This window comes from Simochromis diagramma, unplaced genomic scaffold (genome assembly GCF_900408965.1).
Source record: "Simochromis diagramma unplaced genomic scaffold, fSimDia1.1 OVJJ01000646.1, whole genome shotgun sequence".
Lineage (NCBI taxonomy): Eukaryota > Metazoa > Chordata > Actinopteri > Cichliformes > Cichlidae > Simochromis > Simochromis diagramma.
This window is the reverse complement of record NW_024387279.1, coordinates 187917-202283: the sequence shown is the minus strand read 5'-3', so window position 1 is coordinate 202283 and position 14367 is coordinate 187917. Positions and strand designations below refer to the sequence as shown.

At 44.5% G+C, this 14367-nt stretch overlaps 1 protein-coding gene across 2 annotated transcripts in view; it reads left to right on the top strand.

Annotated features, from left to right (window-relative positions):
- The window catches only part of plxnb1b (plexin b1b), a 100636-nt gene that overhangs the window by 75934 nt on the left and 10335 nt on the right, over positions 1-14367 (top strand). For both annotated transcript variants that reach the window (XM_040003069.1, XM_040003070.1), the window contains exons 7-27: positions 423-555; positions 1892-2048; positions 4352-4460; positions 5315-5423; positions 5901-6803; positions 7325-7459; positions 7535-7657; positions 7890-7983; positions 8093-8259; positions 9685-9836; positions 9939-10041; positions 10750-10886; positions 11033-11209; positions 11560-11782; positions 11874-12116; positions 12213-12392; positions 12486-12634; positions 13132-13232; positions 13468-13685; positions 13758-13936; positions 14017-14083. In XM_040003069.1, coding sequence (XP_039859003.1) covers positions 423-555; positions 1892-2048; positions 4352-4460; positions 5315-5423; positions 5901-6803; positions 7325-7459; positions 7535-7657; positions 7890-7983; positions 8093-8259; positions 9685-9836; positions 9939-10041; positions 10750-10886; positions 11033-11209; positions 11560-11782; positions 11874-12116; positions 12213-12392; positions 12486-12634; positions 13132-13232; positions 13468-13685; positions 13758-13936; positions 14017-14083 — 3859 coding nt within the window. The remainder of the gene's footprint in view (positions 1-422; positions 556-1891; positions 2049-4351; positions 4461-5314; positions 5424-5900; positions 6804-7324; positions 7460-7534; positions 7658-7889; positions 7984-8092; positions 8260-9684; positions 9837-9938; positions 10042-10749; positions 10887-11032; positions 11210-11559; positions 11783-11873; positions 12117-12212; positions 12393-12485; positions 12635-13131; positions 13233-13467; positions 13686-13757; positions 13937-14016; positions 14084-14367) is intronic.

The following is a 14367-nucleotide window of genomic DNA, read 5'->3' as shown; positions in this document are numbered from 1 at the left end:
AGAAACCTCCTGGCAAGCTCGTTAGTTTTTGAAGTGTTTCGCCAAGTCGGTTTGCTCCGGTGGGATTGTGTCTGAATATGATTAAAGTACCTCTCTCTGTTCTGTCAGACTCTCCTTCCCTGCTCTCTCCTTTGCTCTGCCTTACCACCTGCCCTACAAGCTTTTGCACGTTAACTACTTCAGTATTTATCGGTCTATTTAAATAAAATACTACTGGACTGAATCTTATTTGAACAAGAGGAGCAATTTTGCTTTTTGTGCTGCCGCTGTACATTCCCACTACTAACAGGTTCAGCCACATTTAGTTTAAATCTAGATAGAAACTGGCCTTCTGCTTGTGTTTTTGACATATGTAATGGAGTTAGGGAGCCTTGCTTCAGCTTGCAAAACAGTGAATATAATTAACTCTGCTTTCCCTGCAGGTGTGTGTTGCAGTCACAGTGTGCTCGTGGGAGCTACCCAGGGCAATGGTTGTGGAGTTTTGACATGGGGCAGCAGTGTTTGGTGGTCCAGGACCTCGTCCCCTCCAATCTCAGCAGGGAGGAGAGCAAGATGGTAGGTCTACGTTCACTTTAGTCGAGATGCAAAACGAAACAGAACGGATTTGAGGATGACGGTCTTTGTTTACAGACCCACATTTCTTTTTGTGGTTTCTGTTGACTCCACATGATCATCCACATCAAGTTCCTAGAAGTTTCTTTGAAGAAAATCTTCATGACAGAATCTGTAGATATCCCCACTCTGGCTGTAATAATAGTCTCCTCACATACCAAAACACTCCAAAGTTATCCCTTATCAGTTGAGCTGCTAGATTTGGTGTACCTGGGCATGTGGGTACGATGTCAGTGGGTTTAAGTTTGAGGGTATCAAGAAGAGATGGTGACTGGCTTGTGTCCTGTCATGTCCTAGTATAGCACAATATCTGCGTGAAAGATGGCAACAGAAACACAGACACACTGTGGTTTCTCCCATCAGCCTGTGTTTGCCTGGCTCTAAATGATTTCTAGTTCTAGAGGATATAAATGGAAATGTAACTATTTATTACTAATGTAATAATAATACTGTAACATGGAGCTGCATGAGTTAAATGTACCTATAGCTGGTAGTGTGATAGCCTGACAGCTACAGTAGTGGCAGTGAGGATCATTTTCTCTTCTGGCAGCTCACACATGGTACACCTTTTAATACTGACCAATTAGGGAGCTAGTTTTGTAACAGGCTCCTCGTGTAGCATTTCTACTCTGTGAGATAAAAGTGCCTAAAGAATCCACAAGCTGAAAAAAGCCCACTGATCCAGTGGATAACAAAAAATAACCTAATTCAACCAGTTCTGGCAGGCCATGGATTCAAACTGAGAATCAATCCTAAGGACCACAGCAGCTCTGTACATGCTATGTTCAAGTGACACGAGAGTGCCGTGTGGTAAAACTGACTCTCAGCTCATACAGATTAGCTCTGGGATGAACTGACAGAAATATATTGGTTTACAGGAGGTTTGTTTTAGTTAGCAGCTCCTCTTTGTATTTATGATGGAGGTCTATTCATGGGATATCCATTATTGTTAAAGTATCTAATGCATTAATTTTGCCTGTCCTTGAGACGCCCGGTACTACAGGAGCAGAAACATTACGTGAATAAGCAACACACAGCAGCTGGAGCCAAACATAAAACCAAACCTTTGTCAGTATGATTCATGCTCCATCAGCAGGGAGTGCAATTTAGTTTTCAAATCTAATTATTCCACATGGACGTTTACAAAAGAACAGATAGGATTTATGTGTTCAGACAGCTTAATCGCTTACTCTCGGCATGACCTTCACTGTACCCTGAAACGGCACAGGTCTGTGCCACATTCTGTCAGCAGCTCATGACAGTTCTGTATTTCTCTCAGGTGTCTCTGTCCATCCCAAGACTTCCAGTGTTAGAAAACGGGGAGTCGTACTCTTGCTACTTCCAGGACAGCCACACTCCTGCTACCATCACAGAGACCGGGGTCACCTGCCGTTCTCCCGACACCAGCAGGGTGCCTTTGGTTTTTCGAGGACAAGGTGAGTGTTTTCTTTTGGGGTTTTTTCCCTGCAGATCTGATGCTGTTGGCGTTTATTCACTCGTTTGCATGTTTCAACTTTGTGATTGGAGGATTTGCCTGCACCCTGGAGGATTTGCATGACCAGACCAGACATGCCATTTACAGTTCAATTATTATGCCAGTGAATGGCCTAGAAAAAATGGCTAACCAAATCCATTTTTTCTAGGCCATCTTACACAGCAGGGAGTAATCTGTATTTGAAAGCATAAACCGGTTTCATCCACGGACTGCTTGCTTTGAAATGCGTGCTTTGTGTTTCCTGATTTGGTGACTGTCTGGTGCAGTGAAGGCTGCTTGTAAGTAGGGATGGGTACCGGTATCGTTCTGACATAAACGGTAGTAACCAGACCGAAAAGCAGCGCACATTTCGGTGCTTTTTTTTTTTTGGTGCTTTATTACCCTGAGATGTGATACACTTTGGATTCTAGCCAATCATTTTACCTTTGCAAGCGTAGTAGGCGGGGCCAGGTATGTACGTTCTTTTAGAGCAGATTAAAAATGCCCAAGGCGAAGCGGTCAAAAGTCTGGCTGTGCTTCACAGCAAAAGATGCAAACTCAGCAGCCTGCAACAAGTGCTTTAAGCTGATACTGTGATACTGTGCAAAGGAGGTAACTCCTCGAATCTGATGAAACACCTGGCGACGCATAGCATTTTGTTAAAAGCCGAGAAATGCGCCGTATTAGATAGCTTGCTGTGAGACCTCACACCGAGCACATCTACTGCGGGTGTGGTGCCTGTTATCGGACCCGGAGTTAGCAACATCCCCCAAGAACCCGAAGAGCAGAGTCCTGGCCCCTAGCCCTGCCAGTGTAGCAGAAATGATGAGGATGATGATGCAGCAGCAGCCGTTCTTCTCTGTGTGAGTAGCTTAATGTTGTTAGTGTGTAATTTACGTTGAGTAGGCTAACCACGTTATTACATTAATGCATGTAAGGTGAACTAGCAAACATCATCGCAGCTACATGCAGCTGTCTTCTTGTGTGATGGCAGATGCTCCCTTCACCCTGGCCAAAAAGGCTAAAATGACCAAAGAAGAAGTGGAAAACAGTTAAACATAAAACCTAAACGATACCCATCCCTACTTGTAAGTCAGTGGTAATGAGGAGACTGTAAATAAAAAAGAAAACCCGAAGCCTCTGTAGAGAACACATTCACCCAAACATTCATATTATGAGAGAAACTCTCACGTAGAGTGTGGTTCCCATGTCTGCATTCCTGAAACTTGCAGTTTGTTGTTGTTCTCAGGGTGTAGGGCTCAAGAGGAATCAGTCGGGTTACAGTTATATTCTGACATTTTTGTTGTAAATACACTGATAATTGCTCCATAAATATTGTGCATTAGCCTCATACTGCAAGAGACTGAACTAGGAGCTGTGGCACAACATCGGTGTAATCGAGTGTTTGGAGTCTGTGGCAGTGTTGTTACTAGTGATCAAAGAAATCTCGTATGTCCGTTCTTGGTCTCTCTCAACAGCTGTTCATTGGAGCCACTTCAAACGTGGCAGAGTTTAACATTTTTTTCTTGATCAGTTCTTATTTTGGCTGAAAGTTGCCGTGTCCTCATCACAACAAGTCCTAACAAGATGAAAATCTGCAGCCAAGTCTCCCTCAAACAGGCCCTTAAAGGCTACAGAAGGTTCTGTCTGTGACTCTTCCTTAATTTACTGTCTCAGATGGTCTGTTGTTTTTTTCTGGTTAAGTGAGCTAATTTTGTTCTTGCCTTTCCAAAGCTGAACCAAATAAGTTCAATCCCTCACTTACTGTATGTAATTTGAATGAGCAGTTCTAAAGGAAGCCTTTGAACACACATCTCAGTAGGCATAGTAAACACAGTTTAATGAGTGGTGACACAAACTGGGTTTTTTCTCTCTAGTCCCCAAACAGACTCTGTACTAGTTTAAGGAAACGGCTCAGGTCAGGACTTTGAGTCCTTTTGATCGCAGTTTCTGCTCTTTATGAGGAGATAGATGTGGTACACAACTGCTCCCCATTTTAAACATCCATCAAACTGAACATTTGTAGGAAAGCTGCTGTGTTTGTTTGTCACCGTCCTTGTGCACCCCAAGGATGGTGCACATGGGTTTCATTAGGCCTCTATGTTCCCTCGACTTGTGTAGCTCGTTCTCGAGACTCGGTGGATCAGAGACGGTAAGCCTGACCAAATATTTTTCTTACTCTGCTCCCTCAGCGCTGCGCTCTGTGCAGAAACTTGTTATGTTCTCTTTCCTCAGGCTGTGCTCCTATCTGTGTTTTCTTGTCAGATTTTGTCACAGTCACCTTGTCTCTACGTTTTGGCAACGTCACGGTCACGGCAAGGGATTTCACCTTCTACGACTGCACAGCCGTTAAGCAGCTGTCTGGCAGCCAGCCGTGAGTTATCGCCGATGATTTATCAGCTGTGCTCTCTGTCTGTCTCCTCCTGATCTGTGCTGTTCGCTGCAGACCCTTTAATCGAGTCTCACTCACCATCAGAGTCTGTGCTTTTCTGTTTAGTACCCAGGTCACTCTTTGTCCCTCCATCAGTTCACCTTGCGCCCTTCATTATTATATCTGTGTCTGTATTTCCGCCCACTCACTGTCCTCTTTTTAATTCCCCTGTTCAAGCCTGTGACCCTGGGTTTTAGAAATTGCCAAGTAAGGCTCGCTTACTTGGCAATTGGCAAGTTTTATTGAAATTATTGAGTCGTGCAGGTAGAAATGACCAGTGAGAACAACAGAGTAACTACAACAATCAGATATCAGAATAATGCATCTATGAGCAGCGGCTCATAGATGCATTATGAAAGACATATAATGAAAGACACAAGTAGAGAATGGCTTCACATGAAGCCAAAACAATAGAATGACAGTCAGAGGTTGTACTGGGTTTCAGTTTGTACATAAAAGAAATTTAAAATCTTTAAAACTTGAATAAATTTCCAGACTTGAAGTAGCATGTACATCCTGTTTCACTAAATATGGCTTATAATGATTGTAGTGTTGTGTAAATCCCAAATAACACTTTCATTGTATTTAGGAGTTAATAATAACCTGTGTTGTCATAAATTACACGCACACACTCAGATTGGTGCGTGTTGATTAATCTGTGAGACTTCCAACAGTTAGATCTGCTTCTATTAGAGCCGTTCTTCTCATAGCTCCTAATCCTGCATCACTGTTTACCTCTCATCTTGAAAAGAGGCTTGTACAGTCGCTAAGGCAATTTCTATCCTGTCTGTGTGCAGATGCCGCGGTTGTGTTTTAAGCCGATGGGGCTGTAACTGGTGCGTCCACCAGCATGCATGTACCCACAAGCCCACCTGTGAGGAGGGAGTGATCATCTACAACCAACATGTAAGCTGCAGCGTGACGTCACATGCAGACATTGTAGGAACAGCACCGACTGATCACCAGTTTGAACTGGAGCGTCATTTGCATTCATCAGTCAGTTCATCACCCATAAGCCAAAGATGTGCATTCTTCTCTTTGATTAAGGTTTCCTGTGGAGTCTTGAACTGAAGAATAGTTGCACTGTCGTTACACTTTGCATGAGTGGACTCTTGTTTAATGTGGTACAACCTTTTAGAGGTTGTGGGCAGTAAAACCGACTGAAATTAGTTGTTTGTTTGTTTTTATAACACTTCAAAACAGTTGCCCAGAGGCATTTTAAGATGGGTTAAAATCAGTGCTGCTAACACAAATCACTGTCTTTCAGGTGTCATGAGCCACATTAACCTCAGATCACATGGTCTGTCTTTTTTCCTTGATTTTTCCTTTTTATTTTTTCCTTCTGCCTCACCTTCTCCTCGTCTTTTCCTCCTCCTCCCCCAGTTTAAACTACCTACCTCCTCTCCTCCTACAACCAAAGCTATTAAAGTCATCACAGCCACCACTACCACAACAGCTACCCCCACAACTCCTCCTACCACACCAACTACTGCCACGACGAAGACAGCAACAACAACCGCAGCCGCCATCACCATAGCTACCACTAAGGAGTTAACAACGCCTACTCTTTCATACACCAGTACCAGCCATGAGCCAACCCACCTGGGCACGACCCTGCCCCCTCAGCCTCCCACTCTACCACCCAGCACCTCTCCAGGCCTGGAGGTCACCACCAGAGAAGAAGAAGAGAGTGAAGCCTCTGAGACTGTCACACACAGTGACTGGGAAGATGCTGTAGCTACACAGAGTGTCACGATGGCCACGGCAGAGCTGATGCCCGTCACCGTGGCTGATGGTCTTAGTGGGGACCTGGACCCTGTCGTGCCTCTGATGATCCCAGACTCCTCGCCACCGGAGGTGGTGACGGCCTTACCCCCCAGCGAACGGCAGGCAGCCAAAGAAGCGCTGACCCTGGCAGAGGCTCCCACCATGGTGCTGCCCGGCTTTCCCCTGCCCACACTTTTCCATATGGGTGAACCGGCTGATTCTGAGCCTTCCCTTTACTTGGACTCGACCCAGACACCCACACTGGTACCACTGCAAGACTTGCACACTGAGGCAGGAAGCCCAACTGCTGATTCTGAGGTGCCACTCTGGCGAAAGGAAGCAGAAAACTACACTGAGGGTGCTGTCCAGGCAGAAAATGACACGGCTACATTTTCAGCTGCCACCGTGCTCTCAGGTGATGGGGAGGTTGACCGCATGTCCCAGTCCTACCCTCCCCAGTTGCTGAATGCTGACTCAGAGCTGGACTACCAGTATGATTCAGCTGATGGCTTCCTCCCGGTGAGTTCAGCCGCCTCAATCCTCCTCCTGCTTCTACTTCTTCTTCTTCTTGGAAAGGGTGAGCACCCTCCCTGTGCTTCCAGCTTCTGACTGGAGTCCTACTATAGGAACAAAGCTCACAACTGATTCCCTAGTCTCTCATTCTTTCCCTGCATTTCCTCTTCCGTCTCACACCTGGAATCTGTATCCTTTCACTGCACAGACTGACTTCAAGAAACCCGGCTGCTCCTGAGTTGCAGCAGTTGTTCTTTTGTCTAAATATCTTCACCTTTCCTTTTTCCAGACTCTCTCTTTCATTGCATTATCTCTATACAAAAATCTTCACCACCTTGAGCACGCCCCCATCCCGACATCCCCCCCCATGATTCCCTACATCTGACTGAAATCAATTGCAGTCCCTTGTGGGAAAGTAAAAACTGACCCTGAACAAGAATGAATATATTAAATGGTTCGTTCGATCCACCTCACTGTAAATGTTGCGTGTGTGTGAATATAAACACGTGTGATCTGTTCTCCTGCAGGGGGACGAGGGCTCGTATGTCAGCTGGGGTTCCTCAGCTTGTCCGTGTGTTGAGAAGGTCCAGGGTTCGTCACTGCTCCCTGTCAGAGTGGAGAGAAAGATCACTTTACTGGCACATAACCTCCATCTGTATCAGGTACAGCACACAACAGCATCGAGCCTGTTAGCTGCCTGCCCGGTGTACTCTTTCATGCAGTGTTTGTGTGTTCAGGATGCAGAGCTGGACTACGAGTGTGTGTTGGTTATTGAAGGGCAGACGGTGGTGGTAGACGCCTACGTGGAGCCAGATGACATGAACCCATCAAGCTTTGACATCACATGCCAGCTACACCAGGTCTGATATTGTTTATAAAGGATTAGTACCTTCATAAAATTGCTACCTTCAGTATTAAATAAAGGCAAAAGTAAAACTAAATGAAGGCCGGTTCACCCTCCCCGGGCAGGATGAACATTTCCCTTCTTCTGCTACCTGTGTTTGTAAAGCAGCGCTTGTCTGGAGTGTAACTGATAATGAATAATTAGTTTTAATGTTACCTTAAAAAATGGGACCTTTTTCTTGTGTCCAGTACACATACTCTGCTCCAGTGCAGGAGTATAATGCATTGGTGTATGTGAAGAGGAGGGACACCTTCCATGTAGACACTTCTCGTGATCTCTATGGTAAGGTCATATTAAGTTTGTTTGTTGTGCTTTAAACATATTGCTGTTAGTTTTCATTATGAGCACATGTTAACTGTCTGCTGCTCCTCTATGTCTGCTGTGCTTTCAGTGACTCTGTACAACTGCTCTGTGGGTCGATCTGACTGCAGCCGTTGCCACACAGCAGACCCAAAATACGGCTGTGCGTGGTGTGGTGGTCCCCAGGCCAGCTGCCTGTTTTCAAACTCGTGCAGTGAACCTGTGCAGCAGACGTGCCCTGCTCCCGTCATACACTCTGTGAGTATTCAGAGTGTGGGAAATAATACAGTGCACTGGGATTTAGATTTGAACTGCTTACAATCATAATTGGAGGCTTTATTGTCAAGTTTTCACTTTTTCTTCTGATCACTATCACTTACTACTTATTGTCCCAAAATTACAAGAAAAATGATGATCAGCCATCACCAGTTAGACGGAACATGTTGTTGATATACTTTTGGGTTTGAGACAGTGGAAGATATTATAATACTGGAGATCATTTGTGTTCTAGTGGAGTCATTATTCGAAGATGTAATACATCCTTATCTTACACTAGGCCTCATCAGCTCATCACTTCATCTGTTTAAGCTTTACACCAACTTGCCACTGATTGGCTGCCCCTCAGAAGCACAAGTTTGAACAGCAGGTGGAAGGCTCTTCTCTGCTCAAAGCCAGAGCTGTCTGTCGGAAATGGGAAAACGAAATTGAGGATATCCCTTCTCTTTAACATCATACAGAGGCAAGAGTAGAAAAAAGTAAAAACTGGAACAGTATGTCTGATAGAAAATGAGGAAAAACAGCAGATCCTCTTTAAATAAAGCTTCCCAATGATCTGAGTGCTAAATGTACAAACACAATTCTGATTTTATGCCTTCAAAATAAGCTTTCTTTCGAGCTTTTGGCTCACAGGGGTTACTTGGACACAGACTGACCACGTTTTTTCAGAAACAGTGAAGCAGTATATGTGTAGCAGATGTTAACTTTAACAAGACGCAAGATATGGGGAGTTTACATCCGTTTATATTTTGGAAAATGAATTATTAGCTGTTAAAGATGGTGACACAGCTGTTGCTCACGTACTTTAAGGTTCTGAGGGAAATCATACTGTTAGTCCTGCTCTGAAAAAGTTTTTGGTTGATGAGTATTTCTTTGTGTTAAACGTCAGTGATAATAATGCCCTCAGAGAGTGTAAGTTGCACTGAATTTAACCCTATAATGCCCTTTGTATCATATTTGATACACGAGTTTCTGAGACCTCTCTCATCAATGTGATCAATACTTGCCATAATTTCAAAATGTTATAGACAAAATGGTTTTTTTTTGTCTAAAATTAACATTGTTGTTAACAAAAAGTTGCCAGAAACTCCCAATGTATCAAATGTGATACAATAAAAATATATCATTCACAACATGATACAGCAAAAAGACCGTTTGTGGATTTTGTTATAAGGGTTAATAAACATCTCAGTTCCAAATAATCAGAATTTTCTGATGGGTACATTTTTGATGGGTTGGGTCTTACAGCGTTAAAAATATGTGTTCGCATTTGTGGCTTCACCACTTGCTTTGAATTTATTGTAATAAAACACTTGGTTAGACCTCTGTTTTTTCTTTTGTGAATGCTTTTGCATTGGTCAAAAACTAGAAAGGTTGTTTGGATTTTTTGTTCCTGCCTCCAATCAGGTGGACCCACTCTCTGGCCTGTTGGAAGGAGGCACCATGGTGACCATCTCCGGCTCCAACCTGGGTCAGAAGGCTGAAGACATCGTCCAGTCTGTGTTAGTAGCTGACGTGCCCTGCACAGTGATTTCCAACCTGTATGAGGTCTCCTCTAGGTATGCATGCACTACTGTAGTTTCTCATAGACTCGTTTTGTACTGATCAGAAAACTACAGAAACATGACTTGGTTTTCTGAAGAGCAATGTTGGTCTTCCAGAATCGTGTGCATGACCAAAGCCAGCGGATTAAAGACGAACCATGTGTCTGTGAGAGTGAATGGAGGAGAATTTGGCCTCTCCAGACAGAAATTCAGCTACCAGGTATATTAAATTCAGGTAGAGTAAATTAGATTTTGTTGACCTGTCTGTGAAACTTGGCATTTTTGTTGCATCAAAGGACACTAAAACCTACAATGCTGGGAGAAAAATGTGACTTTAAGAGGTGAAAGTTTAGTATAATATTCTTTCTATTTATTAATTGTTTATAAAATAATGAAATTGTGGTTCTAACACTGGAGGTGTTTGAAGCAGAGAACATCTGCTATTATTTCTGTTAGTTCTCTTTGGTCCACATATCCATAATAACATAATGTGAGCTGCATTCTTTAACAGTATATTTCATACAATATTAGAAGTCGCACATCTAAGAAACAAGAAATCTTTGCCAAGTTTTACCTTTCTTAAACCATTTAAGATGAATTGATTTTAACCACACAATCAGTAATCACAAATATTTCTCAACAAGTCCACATTTTTAAATAAATCTGTGTAAATACATCTCCCTATATTAGATAATAGTTTAACATAAACACTGGAATTTCTTTCCATATATTTCCTTGGATCTCTGTCTTATTAAGGCTGAGAGGATCCAAGTGTAAGAATAAGTTCTTGGATTTGGCAAACTGGGAAAGGACACAAGCCAGTCCAAAAGTCCTTGTTTCTCACTATCGACAGACTTTCTTAATATGCAACAAGAAGTAAACAGCTGTGTTACACTGTGAAATACAGCTGCTCTCTCCTTCGTCTTAGAACCCAGTTGTGAGGGGAGTGTCACCTGAAAGAGGCCCCAAGGCGGGGGGAACATCGCTGAACATCACTGGCCAAAACCTTCTAACGGGTCGCCCCGCTGACCTTACCATCACTGTCGGGGACGTCCCCTGTAACATGTAAGACACACACGTATAATGGCCTGTTTGTGGTTAATGCAAAGTCAGTGCTACTGTTTTTCTTCATTTAAGGTTGTAAGGTCAGACTGACCTTTGACCTCCTCGTGTCACCTTAGGATCTCATCATTTCTTTGTTCCCCCCTCAGTGTGTCAGAGGTGCAGAGTGACAGTGTTCAGTGTGTGACGGGGAGCAGTAATAAAACAGGAGACCACCAGATCACCCTGCATTACGGCAGCATCCAGCGTCACCTCAGCAGCCCCGCCTACCACTACACCAACAACCCCAACATCACCCGTGCCGAACCAGCCAGGAGCTTCCTGCAGTAAGTCTGAAAGCCCTCACATATTCAGCCTTCAAAACGTATTCATACCTCTGAAGCTCTAAAAACTTGATTCTGTTCACTTGGACGTAGCGTTTTCATCCAGTCTGAGCTGGCTGCGGGTTGTAACTGTGACTGCACTGCAACCTTATAAACAGTACTTTTGCACAATGACTGAAACTAGCACCACTGAATGAACAATGAGCTGTGAGGTCAGTTCCTTGACCATTGATCAACATGACAATTTGCTGCGTCCAGATAAACAGAATCACCTTTTTTGGGATTTCCTTACTTGGGCAATTGAGCATGCATCACAACATTTTAACCTGCTCTGGTTGATTGGATTGTTACAGTGGCGGTCGACTGATCAAGCTGTCTGGATCCAACCTGGATGTGGTGCAGGAGCCCCGAATGGTGGTGACTCTCTCCCGCTTCCAGTCGGTCGGCCAAAACAAGAAGAGGAAACGGCGGAGGAAGAGGAGCAAAGGAGAGCAATGGAAGAAAACCCTGGGAAGGTCTGTTAGGATGGTTCCTGACCCCGTTTGTCCCGGAGACCAATTCTGCTCCGTCAAACAGGTCGGTGTGTGCTGCTCAGCACAGAGCAGTTCATTCGAGTGATCGTTCACACCTTTTAACCCAAATGACCCAAATCTGCCTTTCTCATCAGTTCGTTGAGCGCTGTGAGGTAAACTCCTCCTCCCTCATCCTGTGCCGCTCTCCGATGGTGGACTCCACCATCTGGTGGTCACAGGTCACAGTGGAGTTCTTGCTAGACAATCTGCGCTTTGACTTCAGCAGTTTGAACTCTGAGCCATTCAGCTATGAGCGTAACCCCACCCTGCAACCCCTGAACCAACAGGACCCTCTTAAGGCATATCGCTATAACCCAGGCAGCTTCATCCAGCTGGAGGTGAGAGGAGAAGCAGCGATGTTTCAGTTTTATTTATTTACTGACAAAATAAGCAGACATAACATATATCTCTTATGTCTTATTGCCTGTTCTCAGGGGGAACACCTGGACCTAGCCATCACTAAAGAGGAGGTGGTGGTGTTGATTGGAGAAGGTGTATGTGCTGTGAAAACCCTGACCAGCAACCATCTGTACTGTGAGCCACCACCACAGCAGCCTGCACCAGGACCAAACGGCAAAAAGCGAGAGGGCTCTGACAATCTCCCCGAATTCACTGTGAGAATATGAGAGTGTCACCAGCGTGTGAGCGCCTGATGGGCCACTCAAGTTTGAAAGCACCTCACTTTTTTTATTTAACATGTATTTCAGGTCCAGATGGGCAACCTGAACTTTTATCTCGGCAAGGTTCAGTATGACAACCTGAGCCTGTCCACCTTCCCACTAGAGGCTCAGATTGGAGTTGGGGTTGGAGCCTCCATAGTGGTCCTCATTGTGCTCATAATTGTGCTTATTTACAGGTCAGTGGGTGGACTGAGAGTCTGTGTTTTTGTGTGTTTAGTGTGCAGATGAGTGCTACAGTGGTCCTCTACCTGCTGAATTCATGTTTGCTCACACATAAAGAAATGAGCAGTACTGGGTCCCAGTTTAGGTCACCCACTTGGACATGCAATCATGTCTCAAGGCTCAGTTCACACGCCCAGGTTTGAGTCTGACCCTGGACCTGCTCTTTCTCTCTCCCCACTTTCCTCCATCCTATCAAATAAAGGCAAAAGCCCAGAATACCCGGATACGTTACATGAAAGTTATAAATTGATTTATGTCACAGAGTGAAATAATTATTTAATCCCCTACAACTGAGCCAGAATTCTGTAGCAGATAGCCGATAAAATGAACTGAATGAATTACAGATACTGCCAATCTGAATTTGAAACACACCTGTCCACAGAATCAATTTCTTGCACAATTTGACTGGATTTCCACTAATCGTATGTAAAACCTTCTTCCCGTCTGTTAGGAGGAAGAGTAAGCAGGCTCTTAGGGACTATAAGAAGGTCCAGATCCAACTGGAGAACCTGGAGACCAGTGTGAGGGACCGCTGCAAGAAAGAGTTCACAGGTACAGCATTATGAGGAAAAAAGAGAGCGGCGGCTATATAGATGAAGATGGGAGATAGGAGGGCCTTTTCCCCATGTTTCATCAGTTTTCTTCACCTCTATAGTTGCAATAGGCTGAGAGCAGAGAACCCCCAGATGATTTTATTCTGCCAGCTGCTATTTACAAGCTCGTGCCTCCTGGCACTGGCCTGTAGCAGCAGCCTCTGACCTTTGTGTTCTTAATCACTTTGATCCAGACTTGATGACGGAGATGATGGATATGTCCAGTGACCTGGTCGGCTCAGGCATCCCCTTCCTGGACTACCGTATGTATGCCGAGCGCATTTTCTTCCCCGGCCACCGAGAGTCTCCTCTGAGACGAGACCTGGATGTTCAGGAGTGTCGGCGGCAGACGGTGGAGCAGGGCCTGGTGCAGCTTTCCAACCTGCTCAACAGCAAGCTGTTCCTCACCAAGGTAGTCGCTATCACAATCACAGCTAAAATGAAGCTTTGCAGAGCGAGGATTCATCTCCTCTTTTCCTCTCAGTTCATCCATACTCTGGAGAGCCAGCGGACCTTCTCCCCCAGAGACCGAGCCTACGTGGCTTCGCTGCTGACGGTGGCGCTTCATGGCAAGCTGGAGTATTTCACAGACATCCTTAAGACACTCTTGAATGATCTGGTGGAGCAGTATGTAGCCAAGAACCCCAAACTGATGTTACGAAGGTAAGATGCTGCTCATAGATTCAGTCTTTAGCATGTTCAGAAGCTGCAATGCTGCTGCAAGTGTGTGTGATTCTCTGCAGAACAGAGACGGTGGTGGAGAAGCTGCTGACCAACTGGATGTCTATCTGCCTCTATGCTTTCCTCAGGGTGAGTCAACATAAAAGCAGTGATGCACAGTAGTAGGGATAAGTCTTTTTAAAAAATATTGGGATATAAAACATTTAAGACTTTGAGATTTTACTTGGGGGCATTTTAAAGTGGAATATAGTGACTTTGAAATTAGGACCAAGCTCCAACAAGCAGCCACTAAAGCTGTGACCTGTGTCCTTTTTGTTCATTAAAGCGCAAACGCTTTAATTTCCCACAGCAAAACCCCCCAAAAAACATGCTTAATTTATTGTTTTTGTGATCACACCATTCATAGAAAAGTA